We start from the raw sequence: 20,183 nt of genomic DNA, 5'->3' as shown, positions 1-20,183 counted from the left end.
GCCCAAAATTGCTCACAGTACTCCAAATGGGGCCTAACCAGTGCTTTATAAAGCCTCAGAAGTACATCCCTGCTTTTGTATTCCAAGCCTCTTGAGATAAATGACAACATTACATTTGCCTTCTTAATTACGGACTCAACCTGCAAGTTTACCTTTAGAGAATCCTGGACTAGGACTCCCAAGTCCCTTTGCACTTTAGCATTATGAATTTTGTCACCGTTTAGAAAATAGTCCATGCCTCTATTCTTTTTTCCAAAGTGTACGACCTCGCACTTGCCCACGTTGAATTTCATCAGCCACTTCTTGGACCACTCTCCTAAACTGTCTAAATCTTTCTGCAGCCTCCCCACCTCCTCAATACTACCTGCCCCTCCACCTATCTTTGTATCATCGGCAAACTTGGCCAGAATGCTCCCAGTCCCGTCATCTAGATCGTTAATATATAAAGAGAACAGCTGTGGCCCCAACACTGATCCCTGCGGGACACCACTTGTCACCGGTTGCCATTCTGAGAAAGAACCTTTTATCCCAACTCTCTGCCTTCTGTCTGACAGCCAATCGTCAGCTATTCATGGGGAGCTGCAGTAAACTCCGCTGGAGTGAACCACTCCTGGCGGGGCGGGGGGGGGGGATATTAACGGGCACGGAGACTTCAATCCTGGGCCCGCTAATTGGATGCAAATCCTGATTTAAATATTGAAATCAGCTCTGTGCCAATTTCCGGCACGGAGCTGATGACGCTAAAAATCTTTGCTGCGGAGTCCGTGGCGCCCAACGGGAATCCCGCGAAACGGCCTCCACTGATGTCTCCCGGCCCGTTGCTCTGCTAGAGCAGCACAGCGGATTGGGAGAATCGCCCCCGACATTTTTAATAACATCATTCGGATTTAAAAATAGTCTTAGTATTCATTACACAACTGCTTGAAATGTCTCCTTAATTTTCTCTAGCATATATGTGTTCATGACAAAATATAAGCTTCACTTGAACAGTTTTGATGTATATTCTTAGGTTCTTTCCTGCACTCCATTTTTATGCCAACCTCTCTATTTCAAGATTATTTATGGTACATTACATATATGCCTGTATGCAAACAAAACTCGTGTAGTTTAATAATGGCATTTGTGCAACATATTTAGGCTGGAGATAGCAGGACTAGTCGACACATTGGTTTTCAGTTTGAGTTGATAACTCTGCAATAAACGATAACTACATCTCTGCACATTAAAGAGGCTTAGGTGAAAGAAATGGGATTAAATGTTTGGGTCATTAAATTGTTAAGTATACCAGAAAGTTGCATTAATATTTAATTATTCTACTTTGAAGTTCCATGGTTTTTCTTCTAACTTTATTTATCATGCATTTTTTGAGCTTTTGCTGCTTTAGTCTTAATGTTTCGCATTTTATATGTTACGCAGGATGCCTTTGATGAGGTGGTTAAATACTTTGGAGAGAATACAAAGACAACCCCTCCATCAGTCTTTTTCCCTGTAATTGTGAGATTTGTGAAGTCATACAGGGTAAGAGCTTTTCACTGTTCAATGTTGCAGAAGATCGAGCAAGATTTGATGTGGATTGTTGATGTGGGTCATTGACATGATTGATATCAACTGATTGCAACCATCATATCTTTAAATGTGATGAAAACAGAAAATGCTGGATCTACCCGAACAACATCTGTGGAGAGGGGAACAGAGCTAAAGTTTCGAGTCCAATGACTCTTCTTCGGAACAAGAGCTATTAGATTTGAAACACTCCTGGTCATGACTTCCTGGTTCACCAGCGTCGGATTTGGGGGGGTACCCCAATGATGCGTTGGGGATTCCCAGGTAAGGGTTTACCCAGCAATTGTCCAAAAGGGCTAACCTCCCCTGGATAATTGCACTTGGCTGAGAACCATCCAATAGAACTGATTTTAAAGCACTAACTTCGGATGGTTCTGCTAGTTTCACACTCATAGTTATTCTGAGAGTTGGAAGGAAAAAAGGCACTTCCAACTTCAGAGTAACTATTTTAAAGACCCTGACTGAACCCTGCATGGGGCATACCCCCGGCTCCCAGGGTGCACCCACATACATCCTCCAAATAAGCACCCCATCAACACGGAATTCCGCCCCCCCCCCCCCCCCCCCCCGCCACCCCCCCGGAACTGACCCTCAAACCCCCTCCCCCTGAACTCCACCCAACCATATTCCCTTGACTCAGGCGACACCACCACACCCCACAGAATGATACACACCTAGCCTGACTCCCCCCGACCCAACTTCTCCCCCCCGCCCCCCCCACACTCTCCTATTTCCCGACTACCACACATCCCCCCCCCTCCCCCCGCCCCCCCATATTCGACTCCACTGCCTCGTGTCCAACCTGACTCCCACACCCTCCATGTTGGACTTCATCCCTCCCACCCCACACCTTTAAGTCTGACCTAACCACCCCTCCCCCCGCCCATGTCTGGATCCGACACCCTTCCCTTGTCAGGAGGGTTGAGCAAGGCAGGATTAGGAATTCAAGCGCGGCTCAGTGGGTGTGGAGGGCAGTCCACCGCTGATTACCACTCTGAGGTGGTTACAGGCCAGTGAATCTGTTTGTCTCTCGCAGATGCTGCCAGACATGTTGAATTTTTCTAGCACTTTCTGTTTTCATTTCAGATATCTGGCATGACTTGTTTTCATTTCAGATATCTGTGTCAACACTGCTGTGTGTTTATCAATCTTTCCAAGTCTTACAGGGAAGGTGATAAGTCATTAACAAACTATCATCAATACAGATGATAAAGATTCCGAAATGGTAAGTTTCTAACACACCTTTCGGGTAAATTCATTCAGCTCACACTCCAGTGAAGGATACCTCAACAGATTGGTAATTGGTTGAAGGATTATGGGGAAAAGACAGGAAAATGGGGATAAGAAGCATATCAGCCATGATTGAATGGCGGAGCAGACTCGATGGGCCAAATGGCCTAATTCTGCTCCCATATCTTATCTTATGAACTTAAGAGGGTTGGAGCTGCAGCATTATACTTACCCTCCTATTTTAGAAAACTTCAGAAGGCAGTAAAGAATAGTTGCTGATTTTTTTAACACATAATTTAATCCATCACTTTGTAGCTCTTACAATCATTTGAGACAAAAAATTGTGATCAGTTAATTAATAGTCTAGCAGATGTGAGGATGATTATTTACACATTGAAATGATCTAATTGAACAGTGCAACTTGAACTGGAGCCTTGGGGGTGACTGTGGACTGGCATTTATTCTTCCCTATGAAGCAAGCAGATGTAATGGTGACAGGAGGGAGAGAAATCAGCACGAGAGCCAGTTCAGATCATTCAATAACACTGCTGTACAGCTGCAGAATGCTCGGAGCTGTAATCCTCACAGCCATTCAGTCACCCCATTAGCTGGAAATTACGGTGTGACAGTGGAGAGTTGTATGAGGGGAAAGAATGGTGTCACAAGCTGTGTATCTTTTTTTAATAGCAAGCAGATCAGGACAATGAGCTGAGGAAGAAGCAGGAGCAAGCACTGTTGAATAAAATCCTCGAACAGGAAGCTATGATGGAACAACAGGATGAAAAGGTAAAATAATATTGACTGAGGATGTGATTCAAAATTTACCTTATATTTGATCATTAGAAGAGGGCATCACTGACAGAGCCAAAATTTGATGCCTATCCCTAATTGCCCCTGAAAATCATGGAATCCCTACAGTGCAGAAGAGGCAATTCAGCCCATTGAGTCTGCACCGGCTCTCTGACAGAGTATATCACCCAGGCCCTCTCCCCCCACCCTATCCCGTAACTCCACACATTTAGCATGGCCAATCCTGCATATCTTTGAAATGTGGGAGGAAACCGGAGAACCCGAAGGAAATCCACGCAGACACGAGGAGAATGTGCAAACTCCACACACAGTCACACAAGACCAGAATTGAACCCGGGTCCCTGGCACTTGGAGGTATCAGTGCTAACCATCATGCCACAGTGCTGTCCCAGAAGGTGGTGGTGAGCTGCCTTCTTGAAATGCTGCAGTCTGTGTGGTGTAGGTACACCCACTGTGCTATTAGGGAGTGAGTACCAGGATTTTTGACCCAGTGACAGTGAAGGAATGGCGATATAGTCCCAAATCAGGATGGTGTGTGATTTGGAGTGGACTGGCCTGATGTCCTTGTTCTTCAGGCAGTACAAGTTGTGGGTTTCCCAGGAGGTGTTGATGAATGAGCCTTGATGAGTTGTTGCAGTGCATCTTGCAGTTAGGTACACACTGCTGCCACAGTTGCTAGCGATGGCGGCAGTGAATGTTTAAGGTAATGGATGGGGTGCCAATCAAGCAGGCTGTTTTGTCCTGGGTGGTATAGAGCTTCTTTAGTGTTGTTGGAGCTGCACTCATTTGGCAAATGGACACTCCTGACTTGTGCAAGATAGATGATGGAAAGGCATTGGCAAGTCAGGAGAGAAATCCAGTAAACCCAGTCTCTGACCTGTTCCTGTTCTTGTAGTTTCAGTATTTATATGGTTGGTCTAGTTTAACCTCTGATCAATGGTGAAGCCCCCATTCCCACAGGATATTAATGGTGGAGGAATTGGTGATGATAATGCCATTTCAGTGACAAGTGCAGGTCTTTAGGTTCTCACTTTTTGGAGATGGCCATTGCCTGGCACTTGTGTGGCACGAATGTTACTTACCAATTACTAGCCCACGCCTGAATGGTGAAGAAATTATTATTGCCTTTGCTGGATCCAGGACCTTCAGATCTGTTCTGAATCTAGCCCAATTAGCATAATGGTTGTATCACACAACACAATGGGTGCTATCCTCAGCATGAGATTCATCTCCGCAAGGACTATGTGGTGGTCATTCATTCCAATATTGTCAAGGACAGATGTATCTGAGACAGTAGATTGATGAGGATTTTCTCTCATGTTGGTTCTCTGACCACCTGCTGCTTGCCCAGTCTGGCAGCTATGGCTGGCATGGTTAGTAGCATCTTTTGACTATTGAGTTTGCCAGGGAGAGTACCTGCTTCAGTGCTTTTCAAAACGGTGTTCAAAGTGATGGAGCACTGATTCATCAGCTGAGAGAGGGTGGTAGGTGATAATCAGCCGGTAGTTTTCTTGCTGATCTGTGACCTGATGCCATGAGACTTCATTGGGTCTGGAGTCAATCCCGAGCACTCCCAGCGCCACTCACTCCCAACCATATCTCTTCTCTGGTGATGGGACAAGATATACTCAGGGATGCTGATCGAGGAGTTAGGGGGCATTGATTTTGAAATAAAGTAATAATAAAGAATTTTGAGATATTTTAAAAATTTCGGACCAGTGTTCTGCAAATGCCAAATGTTAATCTTCACACACAGTTTAGACAGTGCGTGGGCAGAAAATCTAGCCACAATGTTTATGCAAGCAGTTTTGTTTTTAATGCTCCTCTTTTTGTTACATTTTAGTCTCCATCACATAAAACAAAGAGACAACAACAGGAGTTAATTGCAGAGCTGAGGAGGAAACAAGTCAGAGAGCACAGACAGGTGTATGAAGGGAAAGATGGGGCCATTGAGGATATCATTACAGGTAAGGAGAAGCCATACGGGCCATGGAAAATGAGGCTAAGCTTCAGTAAACTCTGATCCTTCTCAGTTCTCCAGTGCAAAGAGATGCAAGCTCATTCACAGTGATATCAAACATAATGTAATTTTCCAGCTTTAAGTATATCTAATATCCGGACTTCAGGAGACCGTAGTAAATGGCATTATTGTCTTCCATTTTCTTCTTCCCTTTCAATCCTCGTGACTACTTGTCTATCCTATTTCATCCTGGAGGGCAGGATGATCCAAGCCATTGGCATTCTCATAAAAGGTGGCCAGTGCCATCCACCCTTTGTTTAGTCTATAGGAGATAATCTTGCTGGCGGGTGGGGGTGTGGTGTGGTGGGAGCCAAATAAAATGTGTTTGGAAATAATTTCAGATGTTCAAGAGGTTTGACTTTGTGGCCCAAATCAGGATAGGTGGATGATGGATGAGACTGCATACACTTGTACCTGATAGATTTGAGTACACGGCAGCCAGAGTAGGAAGTAACTAAGCTGGTGCCAGGTCTCCAGCAATGCAGCTTGATGCTGGCACCAGAGGGTGAGTGGAAAGAAGTATTTTCGGTGATTTAATTCCTGTAGCTCCTCACAGTGAAACTGTCAGATCACAGATTCAGTCAACTTGAAAACCACTCAAGTTATCACTATTTTCAATCACAAACTTCATCTCCTAATGGAGGTGAATAAATAAATTCCAAGGGATTTTTAGCTTTTTGTCACAGTATGCATCTGTCCTATCTAATTGTTGACTGCATTCAGAATTGGTTTTGCAGAAAATACACACACCAAGTTCAATCCATTAGCAGTGTGAAATTTGACACAGTGCTTGTAAATTGGAGCAAATGTGTGTCAGTGAGGTATAAGCTTCACCTAACACCCGGCTAGAAATATTAAACCATTCCATGTACAGGGGGTAGGTGTGTGGGGACAGGTGGTGTGCACTAAATGAACTTGGTGTTTTTAATCTTTATTTCAGATTGCAGTTAAATCATAGAATCCATAGACTCCCTACAGTGCAGAAGAAGGCCACTTGGCCCATCGAGCCTGCACTAGGCCCCATCCCTGTAGCCCCACGTATTTACCCAGCTAAACCCCTGACACGAAAGGGCAATTTAGCATGGCCAATCGACCTAACCCGAACATCTTTGGATTGTGGGAGGAAACCAGAGCACCCAATGGACTATTTTAACCTTTGCCAATAGTATAAAATGGATGATATTGGATAGGCTGCGTACCATATACCCCACCTGATTTTGGTATTGCCTGTTTTACACCATCATTGTCAAAAATTAATATTATCCCATATATGTTTAACATTCACTGTATTCTTCATTGTAATTAATGTCTTACCCTAACACCAGATGAGTTTTTTGTAAGTTCTTTAACTGCTCATTTGAGTAAATGCATGATGTAATTGTGTAATACTTGCTTCACGATTAACTCTTTAAAATAAGTGCTAATACATACCTTGTCAATGTGAAGGATTGTTTACAGACTCCAGCAATTGATGTCCCTTATAATGCTTTTTAACAAAATCTATTTTATTTAATGATCTAAAGTTAGCTGTACTTATTGACTAACCATACACTAGGACATTAGTTTGTTTGCTTCTTACTGTTTCCTCTTTGTCTTGTTTGGCTGTTATCTTCCATGCAGTGCTGAAGACCGTGCCCTTTACAGCCCGAACAGCCAAACGTGGCTCTCGGTTCTTCTGTGAATCAGCTTCCTCTGAAGATTCCCATTACTAAAATATTACATTTTAACAACTGAAGCTCTTAAAGGTTGCCTTTTTTAAAACAAAATACCTACTCCTATTTTTTTTCTCTGGCCATGTGAAATAGCTCAAGGAATGAGAAGGGGTGTTACTTTTTGGGAATTGTTTGATGCTCATTTTCCATTAGGGTTGCATGTTTAAAGTCACTGAGGACTTTTATTGAGCATTCTGGCTGTTTCAAGTGCATTGGTATGGTATTGTTATATTGGCTGTTGTTTTTGTACATCACTTCATTGCTACACCATGCTCGTGCTATTCATTCTTACTGTGGCTGGGTCATTTTAATTAAATGTTTGGTGCTGCGGATGGAAGTAGTGCGATTGCCCTGCATGAAAGTATTATCATTTTTGGATTTTGCAGTCAAACTAATGCATGAATTGGAAAGTGTTTGTATTTTTGGGCATTTTTGCTTGCTTGCTTTTCGGGCTTCTCTCACTCTTGAGTCATGTTTAATATGTGCTGTGGTAATTTCCCAATGTATGCTGTGGCTCTCTGGCTTATATGTTTTTGTATGCATTTGCACATTTTTTGAATGAATTCAACCAAAATGCTTGCATCGAATGACTTCTGGTCAAGAATCAAAACTAAACATGATCACGAAAGCATTTCATCTAACACAAGCATGTGCATCTCAAATTTATTCGATTCTAACCAATTGATCATTAAAAGACCAATTTTGCTAATCTTACCAACTATGATCACTTAACGAAACTCTGTTAGTGTTACTTTTTTTTGCCAACTTGGAAATTATGATGATTTGTGTTTAACTCAATTGCAGTCATGTCCTGTCTTGTTGAAGTCAATCTTCAAAGCAGCTTGTGAATTTCTTTCAACGAACTGAAATGTGAACGTGGACTCTCTCCTCTATTCTGCTTCCACTGTATCTGCAACAGCTGTCAAACCTGTTCTAACCTCTCCTTTGGTGGCTATTCGGCTGCAATGGCTAACCTGCACTGGAAATCTGGAACGCTAGAATGAGAGTTACTGATTCCACTTCTCTCCCTCTTTAAAACAAAATGTAACCATCCTTTGTGTTTTTTCTGTTTAGCTCTAAAGAAGAATAATATCACTAAATTTCCAAATTGTCCCTCGAGGGTAAGGAATGTTTCTTGCACAGCGGTGGCGGAGGACGCATAGAGCTGGCAAGCATTGCTTTTTCTTGCTACAGCTATACAATGGCAGACACGTGTATAATGTCCACATGATAACGCAGAAGATACCGGCTTTCTCAATTTGTCATTACTGGAGAAAGTTCATACTTTAAGAATGAGACATTTCTTCCTTTCGGATACTATCTCGAGTAATGTCAGTGGACAGCAGCTCTGTTAGGGATCCTTCCTGTGCTGGATCTCCCGCTTATCTCCCCTAACTTGAGAGGAAATTAAAGAATAGTGCAAACACTGAGGGGGCGATTCTCTCAAACAAATTCTAAGTGTCAAATTCGTGGGAAAACTGGAGTAATTCACACTGTTTTTTCAGTGGGAGTTCACACTAGTCAAACAGCAGCTACTGGCTGCTTAAATGGGGCCTGCACTCGGGCCCAACCGCCCACACTAGAATCTCCCACACTCTCTGCACTGCAGAGGCCACCAGTGCAAATATCATTAGATTTCAGGGGGCGTCACTTATTCCCACCCAGGTGGCTGATACCAGCAGGCCTCTGCGCATGCACAGTGGCCCTGAACTGTCAGCCTCCCATTTACTGGGCAGCTGAATCGCTGGACAGCCCATGACCCCCACAGTGCTGCCCCCCAGAACTCCTCCACAGCCCGATTGCACCCCCACCCACCCACCCCCCCACCCCCAAGAAAACTAGCACGGCGGAGTGAGAGAATCCCCCACACACATTTGCTTTCTGTGGAGCTTTTTTAAGAGCTTCTTCCACTGAAGTTATGGTAGACAAACAGGAGAATCCATGTGGAATGTTCCTCAGACACACCTTAATCATCAGTATTGTCCTGTGGAAATTCACTTTTTGTGATTGTGTGAGATTGGGCAATTTGAATCAGAAATTGAAAGAAATGTTCAATGATATGCAAGACATGGGTTAATCGCCTCCAATCTAGATTCTTTAAGATATTGAAAAGTGTGCCTCATCATATACTGCTCCTCAGCCACATCTACTTAGCAAGGTTTGTTTCCTTCACCCCTGAGGGTTTAATTAGAAAAATTGAGTATTAGTTAATTCAACTACTGATGATAGTGAAACTTAATTAGGTGATGAGTGTTTTACAATGAGGTAAATTCTGGAACTCTCTACAGTATAGAGTTTGATCTTTCTTCCTGGATCGGGAAACTGATGTTGGATCTGAGTCTGGGTCTTGATGCCACTCCTTGTGAGGGGAGAGGGGGGAGGGGAAGCAGTCGTAGCCCCTAAAGTTGCATGGAGGCAGCCTGTAAGTTGGCTGGAGGGCCGTTGGGCCCCGAGTGCAGGCCCCATTTAAGCAGGCAGTAGCTGTTGTTTGACTGAAGGAATGAATGCACTTGTGATGGACGAAGAAAGGCAGAGGCCTGGCCCTCCGTATTTAGACTCCCAACTTTGAAGTTGGCCTTGAAGCAGGAGAGAGGTCCTCTTTCGGGAGGGTGACAAAAGAAGGCCACCCACCCGGACAAAATTGGCATGGATTGAGCTTGTCGAGACTGTCAGCAGAGAAAGTATAGTAGGGGAACAACTGGATCCAGTGCTGTAAAAAGTTCAATGACCTTGTTCACTCCGGCAGGGTGAGTGCAACGCCAGACCCTCATTACAGACCTCTGGGTATTCAACTGCCAGCAGACAACACACTTTGAACATGGACAAAATGTGGGTCCAGGGTACTTACTGACCCCTTGGTGCAAAAAATTAAAAAAAATGCTGGGTCTTGTTTCAACAAAGTTTCTGCATTTGAGCTGTTTAAAATCAGTTTACTATGCATACCATTTTAACGTGTGCTCCTTAAAGTTACATTAATAGGTGCCACTTAACACAAGAACAAGAAATAGGAGTAGACCACACAGCCCAGCGAGGCTGCTCCGCTATTCAGTATGATCATGGGTTTCAACACTTAGCTGTCTCATCTATCTCCATCTATAAAGTGGTAGCAATGATTGGAAGAACTCAAAATTAAGCAAAAAAAATTAATTTTAGATTTAATCAAGAACACATTTGGTAATCAATTATTGATGCTTCACTTTCTTGGTCAAGGAATGCGAGTTGTAAGTAACGGAGACTCACCAACGAAGTGGAAAAATAGTGAAGGCAAGGAGAAATTTAATATATGTAGGGAGGCACAGTGGTTAGCATTGCTGCCTCACAGCGCCAGGGACCTGGGTTCAATTCCGGCCTTGGGTGACTGTGTGGAGTTTGCACGTTCTCCCCGTGTCTACGTGAGTTTCCTCCGGGGTGCTCCGGTTTCTTCCCACAATCCAAAGATCTGCAGGTTAGGTGGATTGGCCATGCCAAATTGCCTCTTAGTGTCCCAAGATGTGTAGGTTAGGGAGATTAATGAGGTAAAAACGAGGGGTTACAGGGATAGGGTCTGGGTGGGATGCTCAATCGGAAAGTCTCGATAGGCCGAATGGCACGCCAGGCATTCTATGATATATTTTTCACAAAATTTTACTGCAGACCACAAAATGTATATGATTGAAGTATACTTGAACTAGAATGGATGAAAGAGTATAATGCAATGAAATGGATTGCTTCAGAGTTCAGCAGTGCGTGACCCGCCAGAAATGATTGTTTGCAATTTATTGAAAATCATAACCTTCTAATTACTTTATTTGCTGAACCATAAGACACTTTTTTTCTGAAAAACAAATCTAAAATTGCCAAGCACCTGATGCCCAAAGGTTATGGCCAAATATTTTATATTGAAAATCCTGGTGCATCCTATTGTCCAGCAAATACAAAGTTGGCCCTTTCTCGAAATAATCAATTTAAAAAAGTCAATGAAGGCTACGCACCCCTTCCCCCCCGCAAGGAAAATGGCATTTTGAGATAATTATAACAATAACACGAGTTACTCAATTCTACAGTATTTGGAATGGTAATATTTCTCATTTGTACTTGATTGCTCTCTGGAATTGATCACTTCACACAAGCTGCTTTGCGAGATCGTCTTCTTGTTACATTTGATTTTTCTCTTCATTGCTTTTACATCACCTTAATATGGCCTTCATTTCCACACAGATCTTAGGAACCAGCCGTACAGGCGTGCAGATGCGGTGAGAAGAAGCGTGAGGAAACGTTTCGATGAACAAAATTTGCGCTCACTGAATAGCACTGAATTGGCATTGTGATGGAGAAGGAAAGTGTTGAGAGTATGAGTGCGTTTGAATGATATGGTGTCTGCATGAAGCGTGCATTGTTTGTTACCATGTTTAACTACTAGAGTGGCATGCTGTTGGAAACTGGGGTGAGGACAAGAGGAAGAATCACAGGCAATCTGTGTGGGCGAGCAAGATGTATTCAGCCCAAGCTAAGTGCCTCAATGTAAAATTTCCTCTCAAGCTACACAGCACAATATTGCTGCGGTGTGTAACTGTTGACATAACAACTAAGTTTTATTATATTCAATAAATTTTAACAAAGTTGTAACCTAAAATTGTGATCTCTAAACTGTTTTACATATTGTTGAAGCCAAGAAAAATGAGTAGAGATGCTTGTTGTTTGGTGGAGATGAGGAATAATGCATGTGGAATCGCTTGCCATAATGAACTGCTAAGGCAGTTATGTTATTGCGTTCATTTGAAGACTGCACACTGTACTTGCATTGCACAGAATTTATACTGGCACTGTCTAACCAAGGCAGTGAATCGGAGTGGAATTTGGTAATTTAAATAGAAAAGCATAGGTGACCAATCTACAACGATCAACGGACAAAATACTATCTCGTTTCACGGCAATATCAAAATGGAATGCTTTGCGAGGACAAGCAATGAAAGAAAATGTTACGTACTCACTGAATATGGACTATTGTGAAAAAACTTGTAGATATGACTAAGGTATTAACCCCCCCTCTAACTAAACAGTATTATTGAGCATCTGAGGACCAAAAGTAGAAATGTTACTGGACACACAAAGGTGTAAAATTGTACATTAACAATTTTCAAAGGTTGAACTAGAAATGAAATTCATGGACTTCTTTGAATATGTACCCATTTGGCTTATTTTAATCTCCTTGGTTGCATTGCCTCACCATGTTGATTGTAAAGTTTATTGTATAGTATTTAACCACTGAACTCCTTCCTGTTTGCATTTGGCTCATGTGACCCACTTGTGACTGGCATTTTTTTTTGTTTTGAACGATGTGTAGTTATATTTAGATAAAACTGTTCTAAATGTACAGATATTTTGCTAGGAAATCAATGCATTTTTATGGTTTTTTACAGTTTGATTCACTCTATAGCCTCTGGGTAATATTGTACATATTGTTTAAAAATATTGCGACAGCCTGTGCTATACAATTTGAATGTTATTTTAACTTATAGTTGTTTTTATATTTAACTAAAAGGACAGTGACCAAGGCTTGGTTTCTCATTATCAGATTAACTTCTGCTTACAATTTCACTGTAAACTTAGTTTTAAAGTCATCTGCTTTATATTATTTCTACATGGTATGTATATGGTGCATAGAACATGCCAAGATTGTGTATTTTGTTCACTGGCAAGCAAACAAGGATGTTGACAATAAGGAACGTGCAGTGTTCAATTTTAACTATGTCTTGGGTCATCTGACCATAAATTTTATGTTATTGCACAGCCTTCAAATTTTAAATTTGCGAATTTGAGTAGAAGAATTTAACGCTGTCCTGGATCAGTGACTGGAATGTTGGCATGTTCTGCTCATGTACTTTAGTTTCCTGCTTGTTGCCAAAATTAGAACTGTTTTAAGAAAAACTATTAAAATAGAACCCAGATTTGTTAATGGCATTTGGTCAAATAAACACCTTTACACTACTACGTAGAAACTTGTGGTTGAAATCTTCCTGAGTGTACTTCCTGTCAGACTTTCACAGCTACACCTTACTTGTGAGATGCCTTTACTCCAACCATGATCCATCTCCCTGTGTCAGGGTTATTAATTATGCAGGGTTGGATTCCCATTATCTGAAGAAACACCAGCACCTGACTACAATATCCCAAGTGCTGCTTCGTCACAAGAAGTGGGAAATAGACATTCAAAGGGGTAGAAAAACTATATCAAAGCAGCCTCAACCTTTGCATAGGGAAAATTGCAGTGTGGGGATAGAGAAGGTGTGTTTGTATTGAGGAAGAGCCCTCCATACTAGGCCCTCCTACTACATTCACTAATCTTGGTGCCACTTTTCTCAGCAAAGGTCCCAGGATTTGATTTGATTTATTATTGTCGCATGTATTGAGATACAGTGAAAAGTGCTACAGTACACGCTACACAAACAAAACATACAGTTCATTGAGTACACAGGGGAGAAGGAAAGGAGAGGGTGCAAAATGTAGTGTTTGTCATAGCTAGCATGAAGAGAAAGATCAGCTTAATATATACATGTCCATTCAAAAGTTTGATAGCAGCAGGGAAGAAGCTGTTCTTGAGTCAGTTGGTACATGATCTCAGACTTTTATATATTTTTCCTGACAGAAGGTGGAAGAGAGTATGTGCAGGGTGTGTGGGGTCCTTGATTATGCTGGCTGCATTTCCAAGGCAGCGGTAAGTATAGATGGAGTCAATTGATGGGAGGCTGGTTTGCGTGTTGGACTGGGTTTTGTTCACGACTCTGTAGTTTCTGGTAGGATCTATACCAAGCCGTGATACAGCCGGAACCAATGTTTTCTATGGTACATCTGTAAACATTGGAGAGTCATAGCAGACATGCCAAATTTCCTTAGCCTCCTGAGATAGAGGCACCGTGGGCTTTCTTAAACTAAGAGCAGCGCTCCGAAAGCTAATGGTGTTTGCTACCAAATAAACCTGTTGGACTTTAAGCTGGTGTTGTTAAAACTCTTACTGTGTTCACCCCAATCCAACGCCGGCATCTCCACATCATTTCTTAAACGATACAGCATGGAGGAACCAGGAAGAGGTGGTTTTAAAGGTTTATGCAAAAATAGCTGTAGATGTTAGTTTACAATTTTGTTTTCATTCTATTCCCGAGCCATACAAGACAGTTTCGGACAATCCTCTTCCACTCCCCTCTAAAAATACACTGGCATGAAGGGCTAACAGTGTCCTGGAATAATGTTTTTTGATGCAAATTTCTGAAGGAGCCAAATAGATCCACCCGAGGATGCATCCCTATTTCACAAAGGTAATAGAAGGACTACTCGTCATCTGTACATCCTGGACCACAAGACTGCTTATTTCATTGATGATGTATCTATATTTGCACAGACACCTTTGATCTGGGACTGGAAGTGGGAGATTTCCTGCCATAATATTAGAATTCCAACTAGCTATCCAGGTGGCCTGTGCTCACCTGTCTGAAAAAGAGGTCAGTTATGAAGATTGTGGTCATTGAAACACAACTAAACCATTATCCATACTGTTGTGTTTGATTCCTGATGTCATAGACCGATGCAGCAAGTGAGGTGTACACAAAGACTGTATCGTAGAACCTAGAATCAACATTGCAGAAGGCCACTCGATCCATCGAGTCTGCACCAACTCTCCGAAAGAGTGTTCCACCCAGACCCTCCCCTCTGTCCCCATAATCCTGTGCATTTACCATGGCTAACTCCCCGAACGTACACATGTTTGGACACTAAGAGGCAATTTAACCTGGCCAAGCCACCTACACACATTTTTGGAAGGTGAGGGGAAACCAGAGCACCCGGAGGAAACTCACACAGACATGGGGAGAATATGCAAACTCCACAGTCACACAAGATCAGAATTGAACCCAGGTACCTGGCGCTGTGAGGCAGCAGTGCTAACCACTGTGCCCACCTGTCTTATATAATCTTTCATACCTCCAGGCATGACACAGAGTGATTTAACATCCATGGCTTTTTTTTCCAAAACAGGCATGGACAGCTTTAATTTTTTTTCAAGATAGTGCCAGTGTCACCATTTTTTAATATAAAAATGGCATGTTTAATAGGGGTGCATTTATCAAGAAATAATGCAAGTATGGAGACTGATTTCAGCAGAAAACAAATTTTAATGTTTCTGTGATAAAACATACAAAAATATTCTGCTCCCTTTCTGAGCAACGCTTAAGTATTTCAGACACAAGTATATACAGAGATGGAAAATAAACCCTCTGCTGCATTTCATGCCTTGGAAAATTAAATTTTAGAACAACTTCAATAAAATTTGCAGTACTGTTTTGGGAAAATGAACTCTTGCTACAAGTACAAACTTATTTCTCTGCTGCATCATGCTCCAAATGTTTTTTTTGTATTAATGTTTTCCAATGGACAAAGACAAATTAGAATAAAATGTCCTTGAAGAAATTACAAAATTAACTACAATAAAACAGGAATCAAGGCTATCAAGATTCAGAATAAATTTAGTTTTGAATTACTAATAGCAAAAAATCCTGCTACATTTTTATGGCACGCCTATCTAATATTCTGTCCATTTTAATACACTTCATAACAGGTTATTTGCAATTGTTTGATGGCCTGGAATCTGAAAAGGTCCCAGGTCTCACAACACAGCTAGCTTTGGATACAAAAAAAACTACTTGTGTCAGAAATAGCAGGTAGCTCACTCACTTTGAATGTTATCATCGAGCCATGCTATCTTCAGAGCCACGACTAGTTAGTTCATTTATGTTCTTTACGATGACCCAAGATTTTCTCTCTTTATTTCATAATGTAAGATGTCATAAATAAAGCTGAACCAAACGATAAAACTGTTCGTGACTAGTCCCATAACTGGAAGTGAAGTAAGCAAAGCGATTTCTGGGCAAAACTCTGGAGCCTTCCTTACGTGTCATCTCCGACTTTCCAAAAACACTCATGAACTGCTTACAGTTTCTGACGTCAGAAGCTTGCTGTTGGATATGGAAACAGACCAGAAGTGACTTTTCAGGTTGCACACATTAATTAGGGTACAGGTGCTCTTTAAAGAAACTATGGGCAAGTTTTAAGACCCATGATGAATATAGAGTATCGAAGCATGATATGCACCCAAACATAAGCTGGTTGATCTTGGAATCAGAAGGATTTATCTACATAATAAAGAAACTCTGTTGCTCACATATTGGAAGAAAGTTTGAGGGATCTGTAATGTTTTCATAAATCATCATATCCCCTGTAAAAATTACAACAGATGTCAAAACATTGGAGATTACATTTAATCCTTTTGAGTGTTTGTGAAAAGACTGCCCCTCACCCAACATTTGACTTGGCTGATTCATACATAGAAGTGTTAATTACTGGTCATCATCAAGTTGTTGCAGGAGAGTTCGCCTTCGTTTTTCCAGTTCTCCCTCACTTAGCTCGCTATCAGAGGTTTCCCAATTTGCCTGTGGACAAAAAGTACTACAACAGTCAGTCAGCTTTAACCAGCAATCAGTCTTCTGCATTTCAGTAATGCACTATCAAAATTAATTTGAAAAGTACACAAATACAGGTTGCTCCTGATATAAACCAATGATTCTTTAGTCCAGATTTTATGCCCATTAATTTGTACTAAAAGTAATTTAAATGGTATTTTAAAAAAAGACTCCACATGCTTCAATTTTAATTTCAGTAAATAGTATTAGAAAGATTGGGTCATTACGTTCGTATTCATTTTGCTAAAAAAATGTTTACTTTGAATTTTTTTTAAAAAAGCAGTTCTCATCCCAAATGATGCAGGAATGTTTGAGGCCAGGATATAATTATGTTTGCATGTCAGTAAAACCAGAAAGTTAAAAAATGGACATGAGGTGGATAAAAATCTACCAATCTAAAAATCTACTGTATTGACAATCGCCATCAGGGTGCCTATTGGAATGAGAAACAAACCAGCATGGCACTCATATCAAGGAAGGTGGTAAAAGTTACCCCAGAGAATGAACGTTGGTCTCACATCAAGTACTAGTAAAACAACAGAATAAATATTTTAAAAAGGTTGAAGATAACCATTTCCTAAAAACCTTAAAAAGTTTTGAGAAAGCAACATGCCAAGTAAACACTGAACACCCCAATAAGATATCTAGACTGCCAAATCATCCTTAATGAAATCTCTCACGAAAGATTGGTACAAGAGGCTAATGTACACCTTCAATAACACTTAAGATGGATAATGAATACCCCAAAGAGGCGACTAGCTTGAGGAATAAAATCTACAGGAAAGTTAGAAAAATATGGAACAGCAGCTTGTTAAAAAAAGCCACGGTGAAAATGAGCCATGATCTAATTAAATGATGGAACAGGAGTTGAGGAACAAAATGATCCATCTCAATTCTTACATTTTTCCATTCCTAAATGAAATTCAACTTGGAAAGAGTTCTGAGGTTAAATTTCAAGTTAGGTTACAGTAATGAGCAGGAGAGCAATAATTGATCAAGAAACGATGGTGATGCCATTCAGCTAAAGTGGAAAAATTGCTGAAATAATAAAAACCATAGAAAAAATAAGCTTGTAGAAACATCAATTCCAGGAAAGGTTATTGGAATGAACATAAAGGATATGAAGTACTTGGCTGAATTTAATAAAACCGCTCAGTGATATGGGTCAATTTGATTTTGGTATAAAGCTACGTATAGTCATCCAAATAATTAAAAGGTCACATACTGTGTCTTTGTTGGTGGCTTTTCTGGGCGATTTGTGCTTTGATTGCGATCTGTGTCGGTTTCTTTCTTTTTCATCATCCCTGCTTCTTTCCTTATCTCGTCTATCCCGGTCTCTTTCCCTTTCCCGTTCACGCTCTCGCTCTCCTTCAGATTCAGGAGTCACCTGTGTGGTGAGGCAGTAAAAGGAATCACAAGAACTCAATTGGCTTGGTTACATTCATTATTTAACACAAAAGAATAAAGATTTATAGCGACAATTTGTGTCGAATTTTATGCTTTTTCAGATAATGTAGCACGCGTCCTCCAGCATTCAGTTTGTACATCAAGTACTAAAAATTGCAAATTCAGAAAGCTGGCAGGCCGAATCCATGAACAGTACCACATTTAACTGGAACCCTCAACCCTCGCATCAGTATGGGAAGGAAAATCAAAGCTCCAATTGATAGGGCCTTGGGTTATAGGTTCTTTACACTTTAGTATAGACATTGACAAAATTTAAAATGATGAATGTGATTCCCTCCACATTTCTCTCACTGAATCTTCTTTCATATTTAGTCATATGGATTCACAAGAATCTCACCTCCAAATAGCATTACCCAATTCCATACAATTTTATATTTGTTTATGACTTGAACGTTTTTCTATTATTTTCTTAGCCACATATTATTAATGTTATGCATACAGTCCAGATCAAACTATCTTCAATGTTCAAACACCTGTCTACGCAAAAGAAAAGATAATTCAAGTAGTTCACCAAATGTGATCACAATCTCAGAACAGAGCTGTAATGCAACATATTTTGTTAGAAGAAATTCTCTAAAAATTCGTTTTTTAAAATTAACATTAAAATAAAGAACAAAACATCTTATGCACCACCAATGTTGATAAGTGAAGACTGGATGAAGTGAGCAGTGACTAGGTCATGCCAAGCTTGGCTTTGATGGTCTGAAGATTATGGAGGAAAAATAAATGTCCAGATCTTACAGTTAGCCACGATGCCACAGCTGTGTGACCACAATCAAAAGTACAGTTTTACCTCTTCTTGCCCTTCCAGTTGGGACTTCCTGTCCTGAGTGAGGAGCTAGGCATTGTTGTGGGGATCCCGGAGAAGGACTGGCAAGGAGAGGCACCCTACTGATGTCACCAGCTCAAGTAATTTCTCTTAAAGTCAGCATCCTTGCAGTATCAGGGTAAAATTATTTTTAAATGTAAGGCTTTTTAACTGTTGAAGCCTTTTATTTGCTGTTATGAGTTTGTGGTGGGTCGGTGGTGTGGGATGGAGGGGTTGAGCACTGTCAGGTGAAAGTGAGGGGGATGGGGGGGGATGAGCGTTGTCAAGGTGCAAGGTGAAAATAAACGGTATGACGAGGAGTATTGTTGGGAGGGGTGACAATTTTGAGGGGGTTCAGGGGCAAGTGGACATTATCAGGAGTGTGGAGTGAGCATTATTCGGGGTGCAAGGAGGAGTGTTTTTTTTAAAGCTTTCCTAATCTGGTTCCTGCTGTTAATCTTAAAACACAAGACAGCAATTAACAGTGGGAAATGGATGGGATAAATACCTGGGTAAGTATAGCGTTGGGTTTCTAGGTTTCTTTAGGCAAACTCACCAATCACACACACTAGATTGGAAAGCTATATGGTTTGGATTTATTTGAAGAGTACAACTGTTATTTCCAGGATAGCTCAGCAGACAGGTCAACTAGGGATTTAGCAACCACCATTACTCACAGCAACTGCTGCAACCACTCTCACATACCACTAACTGGCTACTGATCGGTTTTATATCCTGGTTATTTTATTATTTGCATATTCTCAAAATGATATCACAACACCCCTCTTTTCCAAGATAACACTGCGTAGATTGAAAGTACGTACACAGTAGGGTGATTGCAAAAACTATTACACAGGTATAGTTCTCCATTCATCATTTGAGTGTTTAAGAACCTGTATAACATATAGGTGGTTTACTAATTTTCCGAGATCTTGTGATGGTGGAACCTTCCCAAGATCTAGACTCATCATTTCGGTGTTCATGACTTTCAGATGCACTGGCATTTTCCGTATTATCGGAGTGCTGATTGCTTTCATGGTGGTCTTCCACGATTTTTGGATATGTTCAAGATGTAATTTGAATGA

The 20,183-nt window shown here is 41.1% G+C and overlaps 2 protein-coding genes across 10 annotated transcripts in view; one reads left to right on the top strand and one right to left on the bottom strand.

The window, feature by feature from the left end:
* Positions 1–13,308, top strand: part of LOC144503656 (formin-like protein 2) — a 237,328-nt gene extending 224,020 nt beyond the window's left edge. Inside the window, exons 23-28 of one of the 6 annotated variants that reach the window (XR_013499536.1) lie at positions 1,417–1,518; positions 3,481–3,579; positions 5,447–5,570; positions 7,244–7,368; positions 8,410–8,456; positions 11,533–13,308. Coding sequence is in view for 4 of the 6 variants with exons in the window: in XM_078228346.1 (XP_078084472.1) it covers positions 1,417–1,518; positions 3,481–3,579; positions 5,447–5,570; positions 11,533–11,642 (435 nt within the window). In the remaining 2 variants the exon portion in view is untranslated. Of the gene's footprint in view, positions 1–1,416; positions 1,519–3,480; positions 3,580–5,446; positions 5,571–7,243; positions 7,369–8,409; positions 8,504–11,532 lie in introns of all 6 variants that reach the window. The other 5 variants (XR_013499535.1, XM_078228348.1, XM_078228347.1 and 2 more) reach the window with 5 other exon arrangements.
* Positions 13,309–15,459: 2,151 nt separating this feature from the next.
* Positions 15,460–20,183, bottom strand: part of prpf40a (PRP40 pre-mRNA processing factor 40 homolog A) — a 69,053-nt gene continuing 64,329 nt past the window's right edge. For 2 of the 4 annotated variants that reach the window (XM_078228342.1, XM_078228341.1), the window contains 3 exons: positions 18,049–18,210; positions 16,705–16,793; positions 15,460–16,319 (listed from right to left, as the gene is read on the bottom strand). In XM_078228342.1, coding sequence (XP_078084468.1) covers positions 16,283–16,319; positions 16,705–16,793; positions 18,049–18,210 — 288 coding nt within the window. In that variant the 3' untranslated portion in view covers positions 15,460–16,282. Of the gene's footprint in view, positions 16,580–16,660; positions 16,794–18,048; positions 18,211–20,183 lie in introns of all 4 variants that reach the window. The other 2 variants (XM_078228344.1, XM_078228345.1) reach the window with 2 other exon arrangements.

This window comes from Mustelus asterias, chromosome 14 (genome assembly GCF_964213995.1).
Source record: "Mustelus asterias chromosome 14, sMusAst1.hap1.1, whole genome shotgun sequence".
Lineage (NCBI taxonomy): Eukaryota > Metazoa > Chordata > Chondrichthyes > Carcharhiniformes > Triakidae > Mustelus > Mustelus asterias.
Note: the sequence above shows the minus strand (reverse complement) of the source record. Positions and strands in the feature narration are given on the sequence as shown.